General features: G+C 45.0%; 1 protein-coding gene across 1 annotated transcript in view; it reads right to left on the bottom strand.

Moving 5' to 3' along the window:
- Positions 1 to 20257, bottom strand: part of FRMPD3 (FERM and PDZ domain containing 3) — a 634362-nt gene that overhangs the window by 111659 nt on the left and 502446 nt on the right. The window contains exon 12 of the mRNA XM_040406286.1: positions 3280 to 4149. Within this exon, the coding sequence (XP_040262220.1) occupies positions 3280 to 4149 (870 nt within the window). The remainder of the gene's footprint in view (positions 1 to 3279; positions 4150 to 20257) is intronic.

Here is a 20257-nt window from a genome sequence, read left to right on the forward strand (position 1 = left end):
AACTCATGAACATTTAAGGGATTGTCTCATCTTGCCATTACTAAGGTGAGACAGTTGCAGCCACCAGCGGGCCAGGAAACTGCTCCAGCACTCGCTGTTTCAGCAGTGCCAGACTGGCCTACCGGGATACCGGGAAAATTCCCGTTAGGCCGGTAGCCTTGACTGCCGCACGGCCGGCCGTGCCGACAGCGAGGAGGCTCCTTGGCTGGTGCAGTATATTACACAGAGTGACTGACAGAGAGAGGAACCCATCCCCCGCCCCCAACAGCAGGCTCCAGCACGGACATTGCCCGGAGCCTGACTCCTCCCACACATGTGACTGATCACATGATCATGACATCACGGAAGGTCCTTTAGCCTAGTAGCTGCTGCTTGTGTAGAGCTGTCATCCGGCTGTTCAGGGCTATGTGTCAGGTAGGAGGCTGAGTACAGAGAGGCTGGTGATTTTCAATATCAATAGGAGTTTCAATAGGAGAGCAATGGTTTCAGCAGTAAAGAAAGACTTTGCATACAAAGACATTTATGTGTGTTGTTTAGGACACATGAGGGGACATTAATAAAGTAATGCTGTGACACATAGGGCCATGAGGGGGACCCGCATAATATGCTATATGCGTGTCATTCACACATATAGCATCTTATGCAGGCCCCCTCATGGCCCTATGTGTCATAGCACACATCTCCTATAACAGTGCATCATCCATAGGTCCCCCATAACAGTGCCAACCACAGATCTCCATAACAGTGCCATCCACAGATCCCCATAACAGTGCCAACCACAGATCCCCATAACAGTGCCAACCACAGATCCCCATAACAGTGCCAACCACAGATCCTTCATAACAGTGCCATCCACAGATCCTTTATAACAGTGCCAACCACAGATCCCCCATAACAGTGCCAACCACAGATCCCCCATAACAGTGCCATCCACAGATCCCCCATAACAGTGCCATCCACAGATCCTTCATAACAGTGCCATCCACAGATCCTTTATAACAGTGCCAATCACAGATCCCCCATAACAGTGCCAACCACAGATCCCCATAACAGTGCCAACCACAGATCCCCATAACAGTGCCAACCACAGATCCCCATAACAGTGCCAACCACAGATCCTTCATAACAGTGCCATCCACAGATCCTTTATAACAGTGCCAACCACAGATCCCCCATAAGAGTGCCATCCACAGATCCCCCATAACAGTGCCATCCACAGATCCCCTCCATAACAGTGTCATCCACAGATCCCCTCCATAACAGTGCCATCCACAGATCCCCCATAACAATGTCATCCACAGATCCCCTCCATAACAGTGTCATCCACAGATCCCTTCCATAACAGTGTCATCCACAGATCCCCCATAACAATGTCATCCACAGATCCCCTCCATAACAGTGTCATCCACAGATCCCCTCCATAACAGTGTCATCCACAGATCCCCTCCATAACAGTGTCATCCACGGATCCCCTCCATAACAGTGTCATCCACAGATCCCCCATAACAGTGCCATCCACAGATCCCCTCCATAACAGTGTCATCCACAGGTCCTTCATAACAGTGCCATCCACAGATCCCCCATAACAGTGCCATCCACAGATCCTTCATAACAGTGCCATCCACAGATTCCCAATACCAGTGCCTTCCACAAATCCTTCATAACAGTGCCATCCACAGATCCCCCATAACAGTGCCATCCACAAATCCTTCATAACAGTGCCATCCACAGATCCCCCATAACAGTGCCATCCACAAATCCTTCATAACAGTGCCATCCACAGATCCCCCATAACACTGCCATCCACAGATCCCCTCCATAACAGTGTCATCCATAGATCCCCTCCATAACAGTGTCATCCATAGATCCCCTCCATAACAGTGTCATCCACAGATCCCCTCCATAACAGTGTCATCCACAGATCCCCCATAACACTGCAAATAGACCTCTAGCACAATTTCCTTAAAATATTGCATCGCATATCGTTATTGCATCCTGTTTGGGAAAAGCTGGTCTACTGTGATAATATAAACAATGGGGGTTCTACAAAAGAGCTATTGTGGGGCAAAATTCATATTCGTGTTTACACACGTGTTTTAAAATGAATGCTTTCGCCTTTTATAAACAAGTAAATAAGGACACAATGCTGTGGGGCTAGTATGCAACTTTTTCCAGGGCTGGTTTTTATCCCCAGTCCGGCCGTGTGTTTCAGTAGCTGCCATTTAGGTGAATAAGAGCTACGGAAACTGCATTGCACAGCAAGCTATGCCATTTCCAAGTTAGGGAAACAGCATAGCTTCCTGTGATACTCTGTTTCCGTACCTCCCATGCACCGCATATCTAGCTACTGGTCAGGACTATGTCTCATCTCGCCTTAGTAACTGTGAGATGAGACAATCCCTTTAACATTAGCTAATATGAGAAAGGCCTTTAGTTGCTTAGAGGTTAACTTTGGACTATTTTTGACTTTGCAGATTATTAAATACCTTGCTTTTGGCATGATCTTTATTGGTCAACCACTTTTGGAGAGGGTAGTAATGGTTTAGAATTTTCTCCACTTGTATACAATCTGTCTGACTGTGGATTGGTGCAGTCCAAACTCTTTAGAGATGGTTTTGTAACCTTTTCCAGACTGATGAGCATCAACAACTCATCTTCTGGGGTCCTCAGAAATGTATTTACTTCGTGGCATGATACACTTCGACAAATGTGTTGTGAAGATCGGACTTTGACATATACCTGTTCTTTAAATAAAACGGGTCACTCACACCAGATTGTCATCCCATTGACTGATAACACACGACTCTAATTTCACCTTAACATTATATGTTAATTCTAAAGGTTCACATACTTTGCCATACACAGATATGTGATATTGGATAATTTTCCTCAAATTAATGACATAATCTAATATTTTTTGACTAATTGGTTTGATTTAGTTATCCTTGTCTACTTTTAGGACATCTGATGTAGTTTTAGGTCAAATTTATGCAGACATTCAGAAGAGTTTACAAACTTTCAAGCACCACTGTATGTGATAAATACCTACCATTTTGAAAAGCTGTAGGGATATCTGGAAAGAAATCTTGATCAATCCTATCTGCACCTGAAATGTAAGTCTAATGACATTATATAAAGTAATTGAGTTTTATATTTTGTGTGAAGGCTACAGGAAAATTAAAGGTTCTGATTATCCTTTAGATTGGAGATGTTTATTTTCACATGACCTAAAATAATAATGAGAAGGACAAACAGAATGAATAAAGTGACATAACATACCTGCTGTGTGTTGGGGTGTTGTATTGGGAAAGTCCTCAGAGGCAGCAAGAGCCTCCAGAGCTTGCAGAGTAGAAACTAGGGCATCATCAAGTTCCTTTGCATGATCTTTGACAGTTCTTGTTTGGACACTGTCAATTAGGGTGACTGGTAACTCCTCATCTCCACATACTGGCATCACACTGTCTTTTTTCTGTTCCCTGCCTTTATCCTGACCCTTCACATCAATCCGATTGGTTTCTTCCTCATCTGAACTGTTATCCCCAAATCCTGGTGGAGGGGGTGCTTTAGAAGACAAAAGAGTTGCTGTCTCACCTATCTCCCTTTCATCTGACTCACCTTCTTTTTCATGTTCACCCTCTTCTTCCTCTTTATTTTGCAAATGTTCAGGAGGCGGCAAAGATATGAGATCAACCATGTTGTCTCTACAGGCTGAGTATCTACATGGGTTTTTACATTTCACATCCTTATCGCCTCCCCCAAAATGGCTCTTTATTTTAGCCTTACAGGAGTCACAATAGATTTGGGCACTCTCCAGTTTCACCTGGGTGTCCATTGTGAAGGAACGGGACCTGCTGACCTCGGGCGAATCCTTGATCCCCACCGTTCCATGTTGGCTGGATAACCCCTTGGGGGTAGGATCAGACTTTGTTCGCGGTCTGGCTTCTTTTGTAACAAGATTTTGGTTGACATCTCTCCTCTGTTTGTCCTGTAGGTTGAGGTAGCACAAACTGATAGGCTCCTGGTTCTCAGAAGGGGCATAGGGTGCACGAGCTGTGCACTTTGAGAAGGAGAAATCCACAGATGAGCTGGAGGGGGGAGTTGCCTTAGCAGAGGTTGGCATGCCTGGCACTTCGGGCATACTGATGTGATCTAAATCAATAAAAATGAAAATTATTAAGATATATATGATATATAATACAATTTCTTCTACAAAGAACATTCATTTTGGGGATAAGACACCTTTATGCTTGTTAAACAGGACCTGTCACAACGCTTGACACTTCTATTCTCCATGATATGATTATTCTAGGGCATTTTTCCAAGAACTTTTGCCATTTTTCCATTGCATAACTCCCAAGTGTCCCTCTTTTGGAGAGACAATCCCTCTTTTTGACCAAAGTCCTTCTGTCCCTCTTTGATCCTTAAATGTCCCTTTTTTTGACCTGGGGAATTAATGCATAAATGTGTATTAATAAATGTACTTAATTGTTCTTTACTAAACTATGTGTATGGTTTCTACCTCTATATATGAGACCATAACTTCATTATTTGGTGCAATTTGGACCTTACAATATCTATAATCGTATGATTTATGTGCTAATATTTAAATAGATATTTAAGTGCAAGTATAATAAATAATAAAGTAACTTACACTCAGCTAACTGATGTCCAGCTGCTGCAGCTCTGTAATTATGCTTTGGGCAGAATTAGAGGTGTGGCCTAGTAGGACAAAAACTGCTGCGATACGTGCCGGCATATATTGTCCCTCTTTGCGATTTTCAAGTTGGGAGGCATGCAATTGTGCTGCTTCTCTACTTTCGCCTTAGAAATGTAAGAATGAATTGACAACTGGCTGCTACCAATCCTCTTGTCAAAGGGGTGTGTCCCTGCACAGTCTGGTATTGTCGTCAGTGATTGAACAATGTCAGAATGTGTAGGGGTGTGTAACCCAGTTGTCAATTTATGCATACAGTTCTAGAAGGAATAACAGAGGAAAAGCACAATACAGATATAAAAATAGATGTTCCAGTATTGCGATTTCATGAAGAATACAATTATTAAATTATAAAACAGACACGTCAGCAGTGCTTTATATAAACGTTTGCCCTCAGTGTTCTTAGATAACTTGAGAATATTTATTTTTTTGCTAAAAGGGTGACAGTACAACAGACTTGTGTATGAAAATACAGTCAGAGTTCAAGTTTAATCTTTTAAACTACACCACCAAAATTAATTGACTATTTTAATTAGTATCTATGGACAGGAGCAATTTTTCTTTGAGGAAATTTTTTATCCATTAGATCCTTAAAGGGGTTATCCGAGTTATGGGGAAAAAAAAACAAAAACGTATAAAACTCATCAGGACATACATATACATTAGTTAAGCTTGATTTCTTAAGAGAAAACCCATACTTACACCTATGCATGGTTCTGTTATTATTGCTTTGTTTACATACTGCAGCAAAGCTGTGGGGCGTGTAACAACAATGCCTGAGCTCTGCCAATATTTGTGGGCGTGAATAATCTGACCTTCCCAGCTCCCTACATCGCACCACACAGTCACATGATCATCTCCTAGCTCACACCGGCAGAAGATCTTCCTGTCACATTGCAGATACACAGATATACAGTATATGTATCTAAGCTATATGACAGCTATATGTATCTAAGCTATATGACAGCTATATGATAGCTATATCTAAGCTATATGACAGCTATATGTATCTAAGCTATATGATAGCTATATAACAGCTATATGTATCTAAGCTATATGACAGCTATATCTATCTAAGCTATATGAGAGCTATATGTATCTAAGCTATATGAAAGCTATATGTATCTAAGCTATATGACAGCTATATGTATCTAAGCTATATGAAAGCTATATGTATCTAAGCTATATGAAAGCTATATGTATCTAAGCTATATGACAGCTATATGAATCTAAGCTATATGACAGCTAGATGTATCTAAGCTATATGATAGCTAGATGTATCTAAGCTATATGACACCTACAGTTAAAGGGAACCTGTCACCGGGATTTTGTGTATAGAGCTGAGGACATGGGTTGCTAGATGGCCGCTAGCACATCCGCAATACCCAGTCCCCATCGCTCTGTGTGCTTTTATTGTGTAAAAAAACCGATTTAATACATATGCAAATTAATATAAAAGAGTCATATCTTACTTGTGTGACCAGAGAAGAGTCATATTTTCAAGCTCTGACTCATCTCAGGTTAATTTGCATATGTATCAAATCGTTTTTTTTTTACACAATAAAAGCACACAGAGCTGTGGGGACTGGGTATTGCGGATGTGCTAGCGGCCATCTAGCAACCCATGTCCTCAGCTCTATACACAAAATCCAGGTGACAGGTTCCCTTTAACTGTCTGACCTTAGAAGCCATCACAGCCATGCCTACGAATGGCATGGCTGTGATTGGCCAGAGCAGCATGTGACCCAGGCTCTATATAAGCTTGAGTCACGTAGCGCTGCACGTCACTCTGCTGTTACAAGTGTAGGGAGAGGATGCTGCTGGACTTGTGATTTCAGGGAGAGAATAGGACTGAATCTAACTCAGCGATCTACAGAGAAATAGTTGTGTGGGTGCAGGACACAATCGTTTTACCCTGCCCTGAGGCCATTGACCAAAAAAAAATTACTTTTATAATTCTGTTAGTTAGGTGGGTGGCGCCGGCGGCCATTTTATGCAAGCTAAGTGCACCAGCACTGCATCTGAGCTTGTGGGACATTTCAAATCACCATTTTTTTTTGGCAAACTACAACATCTGGATTAGTCAGTGTGCAATTTAAGGTAGAAATACACCCATCATTTTCTGGGGTTTTAAAAACACACTTTTTTGCCAAAAAACTGTATTTTCCTGATCTGCAAGTGTTAAATTCAAGTTTAATATATACAGCTTTCATATTCTGTTACCAAAAAAAGACTTTTTTGGCAATCTACAACATCTGTATTAGTCAGTGTGCAATTTAAGCTAGAAATACACCCATCATTTTCTGTGGTTTGAAAAACACCCTTTAAAAAAAAAAAAAAAAAAAAAGTCTTTTCCAGATCTGCAAGTGTTAAATTCAAGTTTAATATATACAGCTTTCATATTTTGTTACCAAAAAAACACTTTTTTGGCAATCTACAACATCTTGATTAGCCAGTGTGCAATTTAAGCTATATTCAGAGATTTTAAATACCGCCATTTGGTGCACCAATATTAAATTCAGGCCTACACTGGTTCAGACCCTGTGAGATACTCCCACTACATACAGGGGTTTGATTCAGGGATTTGAAATACAGCCAATTGAAATACAGCCATTTTGAGCAAAGAAATATTTACTTCAGGCCTACACTGGTTCAGGCCCTGTGAGATACTCCCTCTACATACAGGGGTTTGATTCAGGGATTTGAAATACAGCCATTTTGGGCAAATAAATATTTACTTCAGGCCTACACTGGCTCAGACCTTGTGAGATACCCCCTCTACATACAGGGGTTTGATTCAGGGATTTGAAATACAGCCATTTGAAATACAGCCATTTTGTGCAAAGAAATATTTAATTTAGGCCTACACTGGTTCAGGCCCTGTGAGATACTCCCTCTACATACAGGGATTTGATTCAGGGATTAGAAATACAGCCATTTGAAATACAGCCATTTTGGGCAAAGAAATAGTTACTTCAGGCCTACATTGGTTCAGACCGTTTGAGATACCCCCTCTACATACAGGGGTTTGAATCAGGCATTTGAAATACAGCCATTTGAAATACAGCCATTTTGGGCAAATAAATATTTACTTCAGGCCTACACTGGTTCAGACCGTGTGAGATACCCCCTCTACATACAGGGGTTTGATTCAGGGATTTGAAATACAGCCATTTGAAATACAGCAATTTTGAGCAAAGAAATATTTCATTTAGGCCTACACTGGTTCAGGCCCTGTGAGATACTCCCTCTACATACAGGGGTTTAATTCAAGGATTTGAAATACAGCCATTTGAAATACAGCCATTTTGGGCAAAGAAATATTTACTCCAGGCCTACACTGGTTCAGACCATGTGAGATACCCCCTCTACATACAGGGGTTTGAATCAGGCATTTGAAATACAGCCATTTAAAATACAGCCATTTTGAGCAAGGAAATATTTAATTTAGGCCTACACTGGTTCAGGCCCTGTGAGATACTCCCTCTACATACAGGCGTTTGATTCAGGGATTTGAAATACAGCCATTTTGGGCAAAGAAATATTTACTTCAGGCCTACACTGGTTCAGACCGTTTGAGATACCCCCTCTACATACAGGGGTTTGAATCAGGCATTTGAAATACAGCCATTTGAAATACAGCCATTTTGTGCAAAGAAATATTTACTTCAGGCCTACACTGGTTCAGGCCCTGTGAGATACTCCCTCTACATACAGGGGTTTGATTCAGGGATTTGAAATACAGCCATTTGAAATACAGCCATTTTGTGCAAAGAAATATTTAATTTAGGCCTACACTGGTTCAGGCCCTGTGAGATCCTTCCTCTACATACAGGGATTTGATTCAGGGATTAGAAATACAGCCATTTGAAATACAGCCATTTTGGGCAAAGAAATAGTTACTTCAGGCCTACATTGGTTCAGACCGTTTGAGATACCCCCTCTACATACAGGGGTTTGAATCAGGCATTTGAAATACAGCCATTTGAAATACAGCCATTTTGGGCAAATAAATATTTACTTCAGGCCTACACTGGTTCAGACCGTGTGAGATACCCCCTCTACATACAGGGGTTTGATTCAGGGATTTGAAATACAGCCATTTGAAATACAGCAATTTTGAGCAAAGAAATATTTCATTTAGGCCTACACTGGTTCAGGCCCTGTGAGATACTCCCTCTACATACAGGGGTTTAATTCAAGGATTTGAAATACAGCCATTTGAAATACAGCCATTTTGGGCAAAGAAATATTTACTCCAGGCCTACACTGGTTCAGACCATGTGAGATACCCCCTCTACATACAGGGGTTTGAATCAGGCATTTGAAATACAGCCATTTAAAATACAGCCATTTTGTGCAAGGAAATATTTAATTTAGGCCTACACTGGTTCAGGCCCTGTGAGATACTCCCTCTACATACAGGCGTTTGATTCAGGGATTTGAAATACAGCCATTTGAAATACAGCCATTTTGGGCAAAGAAATATTTACTTCAGGCCTACACTGGTTCAGACCGTTTGAGATACCCCCTCTACATACAGGGGTTTGAATCAGGCATTTGAAATACAGCCATTTGAAATACAGCCATTTTGTGCAAAGAAATATTTACTTCAGGCCTACACTGGTTCAGGCCCTGTGAGATACTCCCTCTACATACAGGGGTTTGATTCAGGGATTTGAAATACAGCCATTTGAAATACAGCCATTTTGGGCAAAGAAATATTTACTTCAGGCCTACACTGGTTCAGACCGTTTGAGATACCCCCTCTACATACAGGGGTTTGAATCAGGCATTTGAAATACAGCCATTTGAAATACAGCCATTTTGTGCAAAGAAATATTTACTTCAAGCCTACACTGGTTCAGACCATGTGAAATACCCCCTCTACATACAGGGGTTTGATTCAGGGATTTGAAATACAGCCATTTGAAATACAGCCATTTTGGGCAAAGAAATATTTCATTTAGGCCTACACTGGTTCAGGCCCTGTGAGATACTCCCTCTACATACAGGGGTTTGAATCAGTCATTTGAAATACAGCCTTTTGAAATACAGCCATTTTGGGCAAATAAATATTTAATTCAGGCCTACACTGGTTCAGACCGTGTGAGATACACCCTTTACATACTGTCGTTCTATTCTACTATTAATTAAACACCCATATAGGGCAATATCCTAAATTCAAAAAATATAAGGAGAGCGTCAAATAAGGGACATGGCCAGATCGTGGTGCTGCTGGTGGAGCTCCTGTTGCAGGGAGAGGACGTGGTCGATCTGTGCCAGCTACACGCCCAAGTGAAACCCCTTCCTCAGGTGCGAGTAGGCGACAAAACCTGCAGCGGTATTTGGTCGGGACTAATGCTGCTCTACGAATTGTGAGGCCTGAGCAAGTACAGGCGATAGTAGATTGGGTTGCTGACAGTGGATACAGTTCCTTTACATTGTCTCCCACCCAGTCTTCTGCTGAAATACCACAGTTGGCACCTGCAGCCGATGCCCATCAGTCTTTCACCTCACCCTCTTGCAAATCAGCCAAGCAGTCTGAGCCCCAAGTCATGCAGCAGTCTCTTCTGCTTTTTGATGACTCTGTTAGCAGGGTTTCCCAGGGCCATCCAACTATCCCTGCCCCAGAAGTGGAAGAGATTGAGTGCACTGATGCCCAACCAGTTATCTTTCAAGATGAGTACATGGGAGGACGATCGCAGCACGTCTTGGATGATGACGAAACACAGGTGCCAACTGCTTGGGCTTTCGAAAGTGTGCAGACCGACAAGGAAGGCAGGGGTGAAAACTGGGTGGAAGATGATGTGGAGGACGATGAGGTCCTCGACCCCACATGGAATCAAGGTCATGCGAGTGACCTATGTAGTTCGGAGGAAGAGGCAGTGGTCGCACAGAGCCACCAGCACAGCAGAAGAGGGAGCAAGGTGCAAAAGCGGAGCGGCTGTCCTCTAGACAGTACGCCTCCTACTGCCCACTGCAGCAAGGGACCGGGCACACCAAAGCCAGCTCCAAGGAGTTCCCTGGCGTGGCAGTTCTTCAGACAATGTGCTGACGACAAGTCACGAGTGGTTTGCACGCTGTGCAATCAGAGCCTGAAGCGAGGCATAAACGTTCTCAACCTGAGCACAACCTGCATGACCAGGCATTTAAGTGCAAAGCACGAGCTGCAGTGGAGTAGACACCTCAAAAACCAAGAAAGGTCTCCTCCTGCTTCCTCTTCTGCTGCAGTCGCGGCCTCTTCATCCACCTCTGGAGTGACAGTGCCACCTGCCACCCCGCAAACAGGATATGCCAGCAACACCAACACCTGGGTCACCAAGCATCTCCACAATGTGTTACGGAAGCGTTCAGCTCTCCATATCCCAAACGCTGGAGCGGAAGAGGAAGTACCCCCCTACCCACCCGCAATCCCAGGCCCTGAATGCGAGCATTTCAAAATAACTGTCCTTTGAAATGCTTTCATTCCGTCTGATGGAGAGTTTTAAAAGCCTTATGGCGGTGGCTGTCCTACAGTACGTCGTGCCCAGTCGCCACTACTTTTACAGGCGTGCCATCCCTTCCCTGCACAACCAAGTGGAGGACAAAATCAGGTGTGCACTGCGCAACGCCATCTGTGGCAAGGTCCACCTAACTACGGATACGTGGACTAATAAGCATGGCCAGGGATGTTATATCTCCCTAACAGCACACTGGGTAAATGCAGTGGCGGCTGGGCCTCAGGCGGATAGCAGTTTGGCGCATGTCCACTACCGAGGATTGCAGGGCGCTTCAGTTTGCCTCCTGTTGCTTCCTCCTCCTACTCTGCTTCCTCCTCCTCTACCGGCTCCTTATTCGGTCAGCGTAACACCTTTACCACCAACTTCAGCATGGCCAAGGGTAAGCGAGCTGTGGACGGGCCTTGAACAACAGACCGATGAGTGGTTGGTGCCAGTGAGCCTCAAGCCCGCCCTGTTGGTGTGCGAAAATGGACGAAATCTCGTAGCAGCTCTGGGACTAGCCGGTTTGACGCACATCCCTTGCCTGGCGCATTTGCTGAATTTGGTCGTGCAGAGGTTCCTTAAAAATTACCCTGATATGTCAGAGCTGCTGCAGAAAGTGCAGTCCGTCTGTATGCGCTTTCGGCGTTCTCACCCTGCTGCTCCTCGTCTGTCAGCGCTGCAGCATAACTTCGGCCTTCCAGCTCACCGCACCATATGCGACGTGCCCACAAGGTGGAACTCCACCTTGCACGTGCTGGACAGACTGTGCGAGCAGCAGGTGATAGTGGAGTTTCAGCTGCAGCACGCACGGGTGAGTTGCTCTGTGGAACAGCACCACATCACCACCATACGAGACCTGTGTTCCTTGTTTTCTGTTTCGAGTAGTCCACCAACATGGCCAGTGCCGATAACCCCGTTCTCAGTGTTACTATCCCACTTCTATGCCTTCTTGAAAAAAAGGCTTCTGGCGATGATGCAAGAGGATGTGGCACAGGAGGAGGAGGAGAAAGAGGGATAATTTCATAAGGTTTCCGGCCAGTCATTCACAAGTGGCTCAGAGGGTGGGTTCCTTTTCCCACACAAACGCCAGGTACACAATTGTCCAGCCAGGGCACAGTTCTGGAGGATGACGAGGTGGAGGATGAGGAAGAGGAGATGAAGGAGGAGTAACCGTGTTCAGAGCAGGGTGGCACCCAAACCAGCTCATGGCTATCACTGGTGCGTGGCTGGGGGGATACAGAGGACACAGACTATACACCTCCCACAGAGGACAGCTTTTCGTTGCCTCTGGGCAGCCTGGCACACATGAGCGATTACATGCTGCAGTGTCTCCGCAATGACCGCCGAGTTGCCCACATTCTAACTTGTGCTGATTACTGGGTGGCCACACTACTGGATCCCCATTACAATGACAACTTACCGTCCTTAATTCCATCACTGGAGCGTGATCGTAAGATGCGCGAGTACAAGCGCACGCTGGTAGACGCGCTTCTGGTGGCATTTCCACCTGACAGCGGGGGCACAGTGGAAGCACAAGGCGAAGGCAGTGGAGGAGGAAGAGGTCGCCAACGCAACTTGGGCACCACCAGCACCTCAGAAGGTGGGGTTAGCATGGCCGAAAATCTTTGTCAGCATGCCACAACAACCAGCACCACCAGCTGATATGGAACGTCTTAGTAGGAGGCAGCATTTCAGCAACATGGTGGAGCAGTATGTGTGCACACGCCTACACGTACTGAATGACTGGTCTGCCCCCTTCAACTTCTGGGTCTCCAAATTGGGCACATGGCCTGAGCTTGCCATTTACGCCTTGGAGGTGCTGGCCAGCCCTGCAGCCAGTGTATTGTCTGAACGTGTGTTTAGCACGACAGGGGGCGTTATCACAGACAAGCGCAGCCGCCTGTTAAAAAGGCCAATGTGGACAAGCTCACGTTCATTAAAATGAACCAGGCATGGATCCCACAGGACTTGTCCGTACCTTGTGCAGAATAAACATGTATACCGGCCTTACCCAGCCATTGTTATACTACAGCGCAATTGCTCATTGTTGTATTATTGATATTTCCCTCTCTTTAGGAGTGTACCCTAATTTAAAAAAAATAAAATAAAAATGAAAACCAAAAAACAGTGTTGGCTACCTTGTCCTCCTCCACCGCCACTTCCACCTACACCGCCTCCTCAAAACTCCTACTCAATATGGACTTCCACCTCATAAATCAAAATAATTATTTTTTTATTATTACTAATTTGTCTGTTACATTTGCAGGTGAAATTCACCAATTTTTGGCTGTGATAAACCATTGCTATACCTAGTAGACAGGTAAAAATATTTCACTAATTTATCTGTTACATATTCGGGTGAAATTCAACAATTTTTGGGTGTGATATACCCCTGCTCTACCTAGTAGACAGGTAAAAACATTTCACTAATTTGTCTGTTATATTCTTGGGGGAAATTCACCAATTTATGGCTGTGATATACCCCTGCTATACCTAGTAGAAAGGTAAAAACATTTCACTAATTTGTCTGTTACATTCTTGAGTGACATTTGACAATTTTTGCGGTCTACAAACCCCTGCTCTGCATAGGTGACAGGGAATTAAATGTTCAAAATTCTTCTTTAATTGATGCGCGCCTTTCATTCAATGCTTAACCTTTAACAACTTGTCCCACTTTTCCGCTCGATTACATTTCATTTCAAACAATTAACCTCCCTTGGATGTGGTATCCCTTTCTCACGCTCCCTCTCCGGCGTGGAACCCTGATTCGCCGCTAACCGTGATCAACATATTAGGCACAGAAAAGAACATTGAAAGTTGATAGAGAAGATATCCAATTCGATCGTGAACATCACGGGGACGTGCAACATGGTGGAGCAGTATGTGTGCACACGCCTACACGTACTGACTGATGGTCTGCCCCCTTCAACTTCTGGGTCTCCAAATTTGGCACATGGCCTGAGCTTGCCCTTTATGCCTTGGAGGTGCTGGCCTGCCCTGCAGCCAGTGTATTGTCTGAACGTTTGTTTAGCATGGCTAGAGGGGGTTATCACAGGTTATATTTCCCAATGTTTTGGGGTGTACCCTAATAAAAAAAAATATTAAAACCAAAAACCAGTGTAGGCTACCTCCTCCACCGCTGCTTCCACCTACACCACCACATCCACCGCCTCCTCAACCTCCTACTCCATATGGACCATGTCCTCCTACATCAAGATAATAATTTTTTTCACGTAGTTTATGTTATTTGAAGTAATTTCCCTATCCACATTTGTTTGCAGAGCACTTGTCATGCTCTTAACCACATTGTGTGCCATTTGCAGCCCTCTAGCCCTTTCCATTACATTTTTAGAGCCATTTTAGTGCTCAAAAGTTCGGGTCCCCATCGACTTCAATGGGGTTTGGGTTCGGTGTCAAGTTCGGGTCCAGAACTCGAACTTTTTTGTGAAGTTCGGTCGAACATCCAGGTGTCCGCTCAACTCTACTAATGAATCTTTTGATGCATGTGTTTTTACAGAGGAAGAGGTTCTAAGTTAGCTGTCTAAAATTAATACAAATAAGTCACAGGGGCCTGATGGGATACACCCAAAGGTATTAAAAGAGCTTAGCGGTGTACTAGCAAAACCATTAACAGATTTATTTAACTAATCACTGGTAACAGGAGTCGTCCCAGAAGATTGGAGATTAGCAAATGTTGTGCCCATTCACAAGAAAGGTAGTAGGGAGGAATCGGGCAACTATAGGCTAGTAAGCCTGACGTCAATAGTGGGGAAATTAATGGAAACCATACTTAAGGAGAGTATTGTGGAATATCTAAAATCCCATGGATTGAAAGATGAAAAACTGCATGGGTTTACTTCAGGGAGATCATGTCAAACTACTCCTATTTATTTTTTTGATTGGGTGACTAAAATAATAGATGGCAGAGGTGCAGTAGACATCGCTTATCTAGACTTTAGTAAGGCTTTTGATACTGTCCCACATAGAAGGCTTATCCATAAATTGCAGTCTTTGAGCTTGGACTCCCATATTGTTGAATGGATTAGGCAGTGGTTGGGGGACAGACTGGTCTTGTTACCAGTGGGGTACCTCAGGGATTTGTTCTGGGACCCATATTGTTTAATATCTTTATCAGTGAAATTGCAGAAGGCCTCGATGGTAAGGTGTGTCTTTTTGCTCATGACTAGAGTTAAGCGGACACCTGGATGTTCGGGTTCGGCATTCAGCCGAACCTGAAAAAAAAGTTCGGGTTCGGGACCCGAACTTGACCCGAACCGAACCCTGAACCCGAACTCCATTGAAGTCAACGGGGACCCAAACTTTTGGGCACTAAATGGCACTAAAATAGTCCTGGAAAGGGCTAGAGGGCTGCAAAAGGCATCAAAGTGTGCTTAAGAGCATGACAACTGTTCTGCAAACAAATGTGGATAGGAAAATTACTTAAAATAACATAAAATACAGAAAAATTAAAAATAACAATCTGGATCTAGGAGTAAGAGGTTGAGGAGGCGGTGGATAGGTGTATGTGGCGGTGTAGGTTGACGTGGTGGTGTAGGTGGAAGCGGCGGTGAAGGAAGAATAGGCAGCCAATACTGATTTGTGTTATTTTTTTATTTTTAAATTGGGGTATCCCCCAAAATATTGGGACATATAACAAAATAAAACTAAGAATAAGTGCACTTGAGTACAAGAATGGATGGTTGAGGCTGGCATAAATGTTTATTCTGCACAAGGTAGGACAAGTCCTGTGGGATCCATGCCTGGTTCATTTTAATAAACGTAAGCTTGTCCACATTGGCTGCGGCCTGTGATAATGCTCTCTGCCGTACTAAACACACGTTCACACTATACACTGGCTGCAGTGCAGGTCAGCACCTCCAAGGCTGACAAAGCTTTTCCACATTTTGGCCATGCTAACTGTAACGGATCTCCTAGCACCCCGACCGGGTACCTCCGTCGATGGATGCTCCTAGCGCTTCCCGAGGACTCCAAGCACTCCACTTGACACCATAACCGCCACAGACCCCACAAACCGCCGAAGCTTGGTTGAGATCTCGCCGTCTCCTACCCACCCTGGACCTACGACAAGGCTCCAGGCTCCAGTGGGTGAACCTCTCCTAAATCCAGAGAGCAGGAACAGCTCTTACAAGAGCTAGTAGTTATAGCCAGGGGAGTATAGCAAATCTTCAGCGTATAGCAATCCCCAGTGTCAATCAGTTACCCAAACACCAGCCTCAACATGATGAAGGGTAAAACAGGAACTCTTTATTGAACACACAGCATTGACTTATATACACATGACATACTGAGGACATGACATAGCAGCCAATCCTGTACAGTTTAAACACAAAACTAACCCTATTCAACAAACACAATGGCATTGTCTGTGACGCAATCAACAATTAACATGCAAACAGATATCTTCACCCCCTCCATATGAATGAATATGGGATGAGGAGACACATGTGATGGGATTATCTCATGAGTGTATCATAGGAGTCGGCTGCTATTATAATCAACTATCTTAATCCCATCACTAACACAATCAGTGGGAGTCTCAGTGCAGAGTTAACCCTTTTTGTGTTGCTGAGTCCACACCATGCCTTTTTAATGGGCCATAGGAAATATGTAGCATATAAATTACACACATAAATCAGGGTTCATAGTTCCTTGTAACCCCAAAAGGTCTGAGGGGGTCTCCATTGTTCTCGGTCCATAGTCTGTAGGAAGGAGGCTAGCCCTCAGGCTTCTCCAGCAGCCCCAGTGACGGTTCAGTCCATCACACTAACCCTGCCTTCTCAGGTGCTGGTGGTGCCTCAGCTGCGTTGGCGACCACTTCCTCCTCCTCTGCCTTTGCCTTGTGCTTCCACTGTGCCCCCGCTGTCAGGTGGGAATGCTATCATCAGCGTGCGCTTGTAGTCGCGCATCTTCCGATCAGTAACAGATGTTTTCACTAAATTTAGTTCCCTGTCAGCAATGCAGAGCAGGGGTTCATTCATGGCAAAAGGGGGGTTCATGTCACCCAGCAATAGAACAGAGGATTTTGAGAGATTTAGGCCCCTGTCAGCAATGCAGAGCAGGGGTTTATTTAAGGAAAAATGGGGTTCATGTCACCCAGCAATACAACAGAGGATTTTGAGAGATTTAGGCCCCTGTCACCCAGGCACAGCAGGGGTTCATTCACGGCAAAAGGGGAATCATGTCACCCAGCAATACAACAGAGGATTTTGAGAGATTTAGGCCCCTGTCAGCAATGCAGAGCAGGGTTTCATTCACGGCAAAATGGGGTTCATGTCACCCAGCAATAGAACAGAGGATTTTGAGAGATTTAGGCCCATGTCAGCAATGCAGAGCAGGGGTTCATTCACGGCAAAAAGGGGTTCATGTCACCCAGCAATACAACAGAGTATTTTGAGAGATTTAGGCCCCTGTCACCCAGGCACAGCAGGGGTTCATTCACGGCAAAAGAGGGATCATGTCACTCAGCAATACAACAGAGGATTTTGAGAGATTTAGGCCCCTGTCAGCAATGCAGAGCAGGGGTTCATTAACGGCAAAAGGGGTTTCATGTCACCCAGCAATAGAACAGAGGATTTTGAGAGATTTAGGCCCCTGTCAGCAATGCAGAGCAGAGGTTCATTCATGGCAAAAGGGGGTTCATGTCACCCAGCAATAGAACAGAGGATTTTGAGAGATTTAGGCCCCTGTCAGCAATGCAGAGAAGGGGTTCATTCACAGCAAAAGGGGGTTCATGTCACCCAGCAATACAACAGAGAATTTTGAGAGATTTAGGCCCCTGTCAGCAATGCAGAGTAGGGGTTCATTCACGGCAGAAGGGGGTTCATGTCACCCAGCAATACAACAGAGGATTTTGAGAGATTTAGGCCCCTGTCACCCAGGCACAGCAGGGGTTCATTCACGGCCAAAGGGGGTTCATGTCACCCAGCAATACAACAGATGATTTTGAGAGATTTAGGCCCCTGTCACCCAGGCACAGCAGGGGTTTGTATACGTCAAAAATGGTAAAATGTCACCCGACAATTGAAAATAAGAGTTTTTTCAATTTAGGGCACTAAATATGGCACTTTTTTAAATAAAAATGGCTCTAAAATAGTCCTTGAAAAGGCTAGAGGGATGTAAAAGGCAGTAGAATGTGCTTAAGAGCATGGCAACTGCTCTGCAAACAAATGTGGATAGGGAAATAACTTAAAATGAAATAAAATAACAAATAATTACAAATTATTAACCTGCAACTCAGAGAAGGAGGTGGATATGGAGTCAGAGGTTGAGGAGGCGGTTAATGTGGTGTTGTAGGTAGAGGCAGCAATGGAGGAACGTGTAGCCAACAATGTTTTTATTTTATTTTTATTTTTTTATTGTGGTAGGTAGCCCCCAAAATATTGGGACAAATAAAAATAAAGAAAACAAAGAATCATTGCACTTGACTTGAGTACAAGAATGTATGTTTGATGGTGGTATAAATGTCTATTCTGCACAAGGTACCAACAAGTCTTGTGTGATCCAAGCCTGGTTCATTTTAATGAATGTGAGCTTGTCCACGTTGGCTGTGGACAGGCGGCTGCGTCTGTCTGTAATGACGCCTCCTGCCGTGCTAAATACACGTTCAGAGAAAACACTGGCTGCATGGCAGGCCAGTACCTCCAAGGCATACAGGGCAAGCTCTGGCCATGTGGACAATTTGGAGACCCAGAAGTTGAATGGGGCAGAACCATCAGTCAGTACGTGTAGGCGTGTGCACAGGTACTGTTCCACCATGTTGTTCAAATGCTGCCTCCTGCTAACACACTCCATATCAGCAGTTGGGGCCGGTTGTTGTGGCGAGGTGACAAAGCTTTTCCACATGTCGGCCCTGCTAACCCTGCCTTCTGAGGTGCTGGCACTGACACAGCTGCATTGGCGACCTCTTCCTCTTCCCCTGCCTTCGCCTTGTGCTTCCACTTGTCCCCCGGCGTCAGTCAGGAATGCTCTCAAGAGCGCGTCTACAAGCGTGCGCCTGTAGTCGCGCATCTTCCGATCACTCTCCAGTGAGAGAATTAAGGATGGCACATTGTCTTTGTAACGGGGATCCAGCAGGGTGGCCACCCAGTAGTCAGCACACGTTAAAATATGGACAACTCTGCAGTCGTTGCGCAGGCACTGCAGCATGGAGTCGCTCATGTGTGCCAGGCTGCCCAGAGGTAAGGACAAGCTGTCCTCTGTGGGAGGCGTATCGTCTGCGTCCTCCGTATCCCCCCAGCCACGCACCAGTGATGGGCCCGAGCTGCGTTGGATACCACCCCGCTGTGAACATGCTTCATCCTCATCCTACTCGTACTCCAGTAGTGAGCCCTGGCTGGCCAAGTTTGTACCTGGCCTCTGCTGTTACAAAAATCCTCTTTCTGAGCCACTTCTAAAATACTGGCCTGAAAGTGTTAGAGATGACCCCTCTTCCTCCTCCTCGTCCTGGGCCACATCCTCTTCCATCATCGCCCTAAGTGTTTTCTCAAGGAGACATAGAAGTGGTATTGTAACGCTGATAACGGCGTCATCGCCACTGGCCATGTTGGTGGAGTACTCAAAACAGCGCAACAGGGCACACAGGTCTCGCATGGAGGCCCAGTCATTGGTGGTGAAGTGGTGCTGTTCCGCAGTGCGACTCACCCGTGCGTGTTGCAGCTGAAACTCCACTATGGCCTGCTGCTGCTCTCACAGTCTCTCCAGCATGTGCAAGGTGGAGTTCCAACTGGTGGGCACGTCGCATATGAAGTGGTGAGCGGGAAGGCCGAAGTTACGCTGGAGAGCAGACAGCCGAGCGGCGGCAGGATGAGAGCGCCAGAAGCGAACACAGACGGCCCGCACTTTATGCAGCAGCTCAGAAATGTCGGGGTAGTTGTGAATGAATTTCTGCACCACCAAATTCAGCACATGCGCCAGGCAAGGGATGTGCGTCAAACCGGCTAGTCCCAGAGCTGCAACGAGATTTCGCCCATTATCGCACACCACCAGGCCGGGCTTGAGGCCCACTGGCAGCAACCACTCGTCGGTCTGTTGTTCTATA

This window comes from Bufo bufo, chromosome 8, assembly GCF_905171765.1.
Source record: "Bufo bufo chromosome 8, aBufBuf1.1, whole genome shotgun sequence".
Classification (NCBI taxonomy): Eukaryota; Metazoa; Chordata; class Amphibia; order Anura; family Bufonidae; genus Bufo; species Bufo bufo.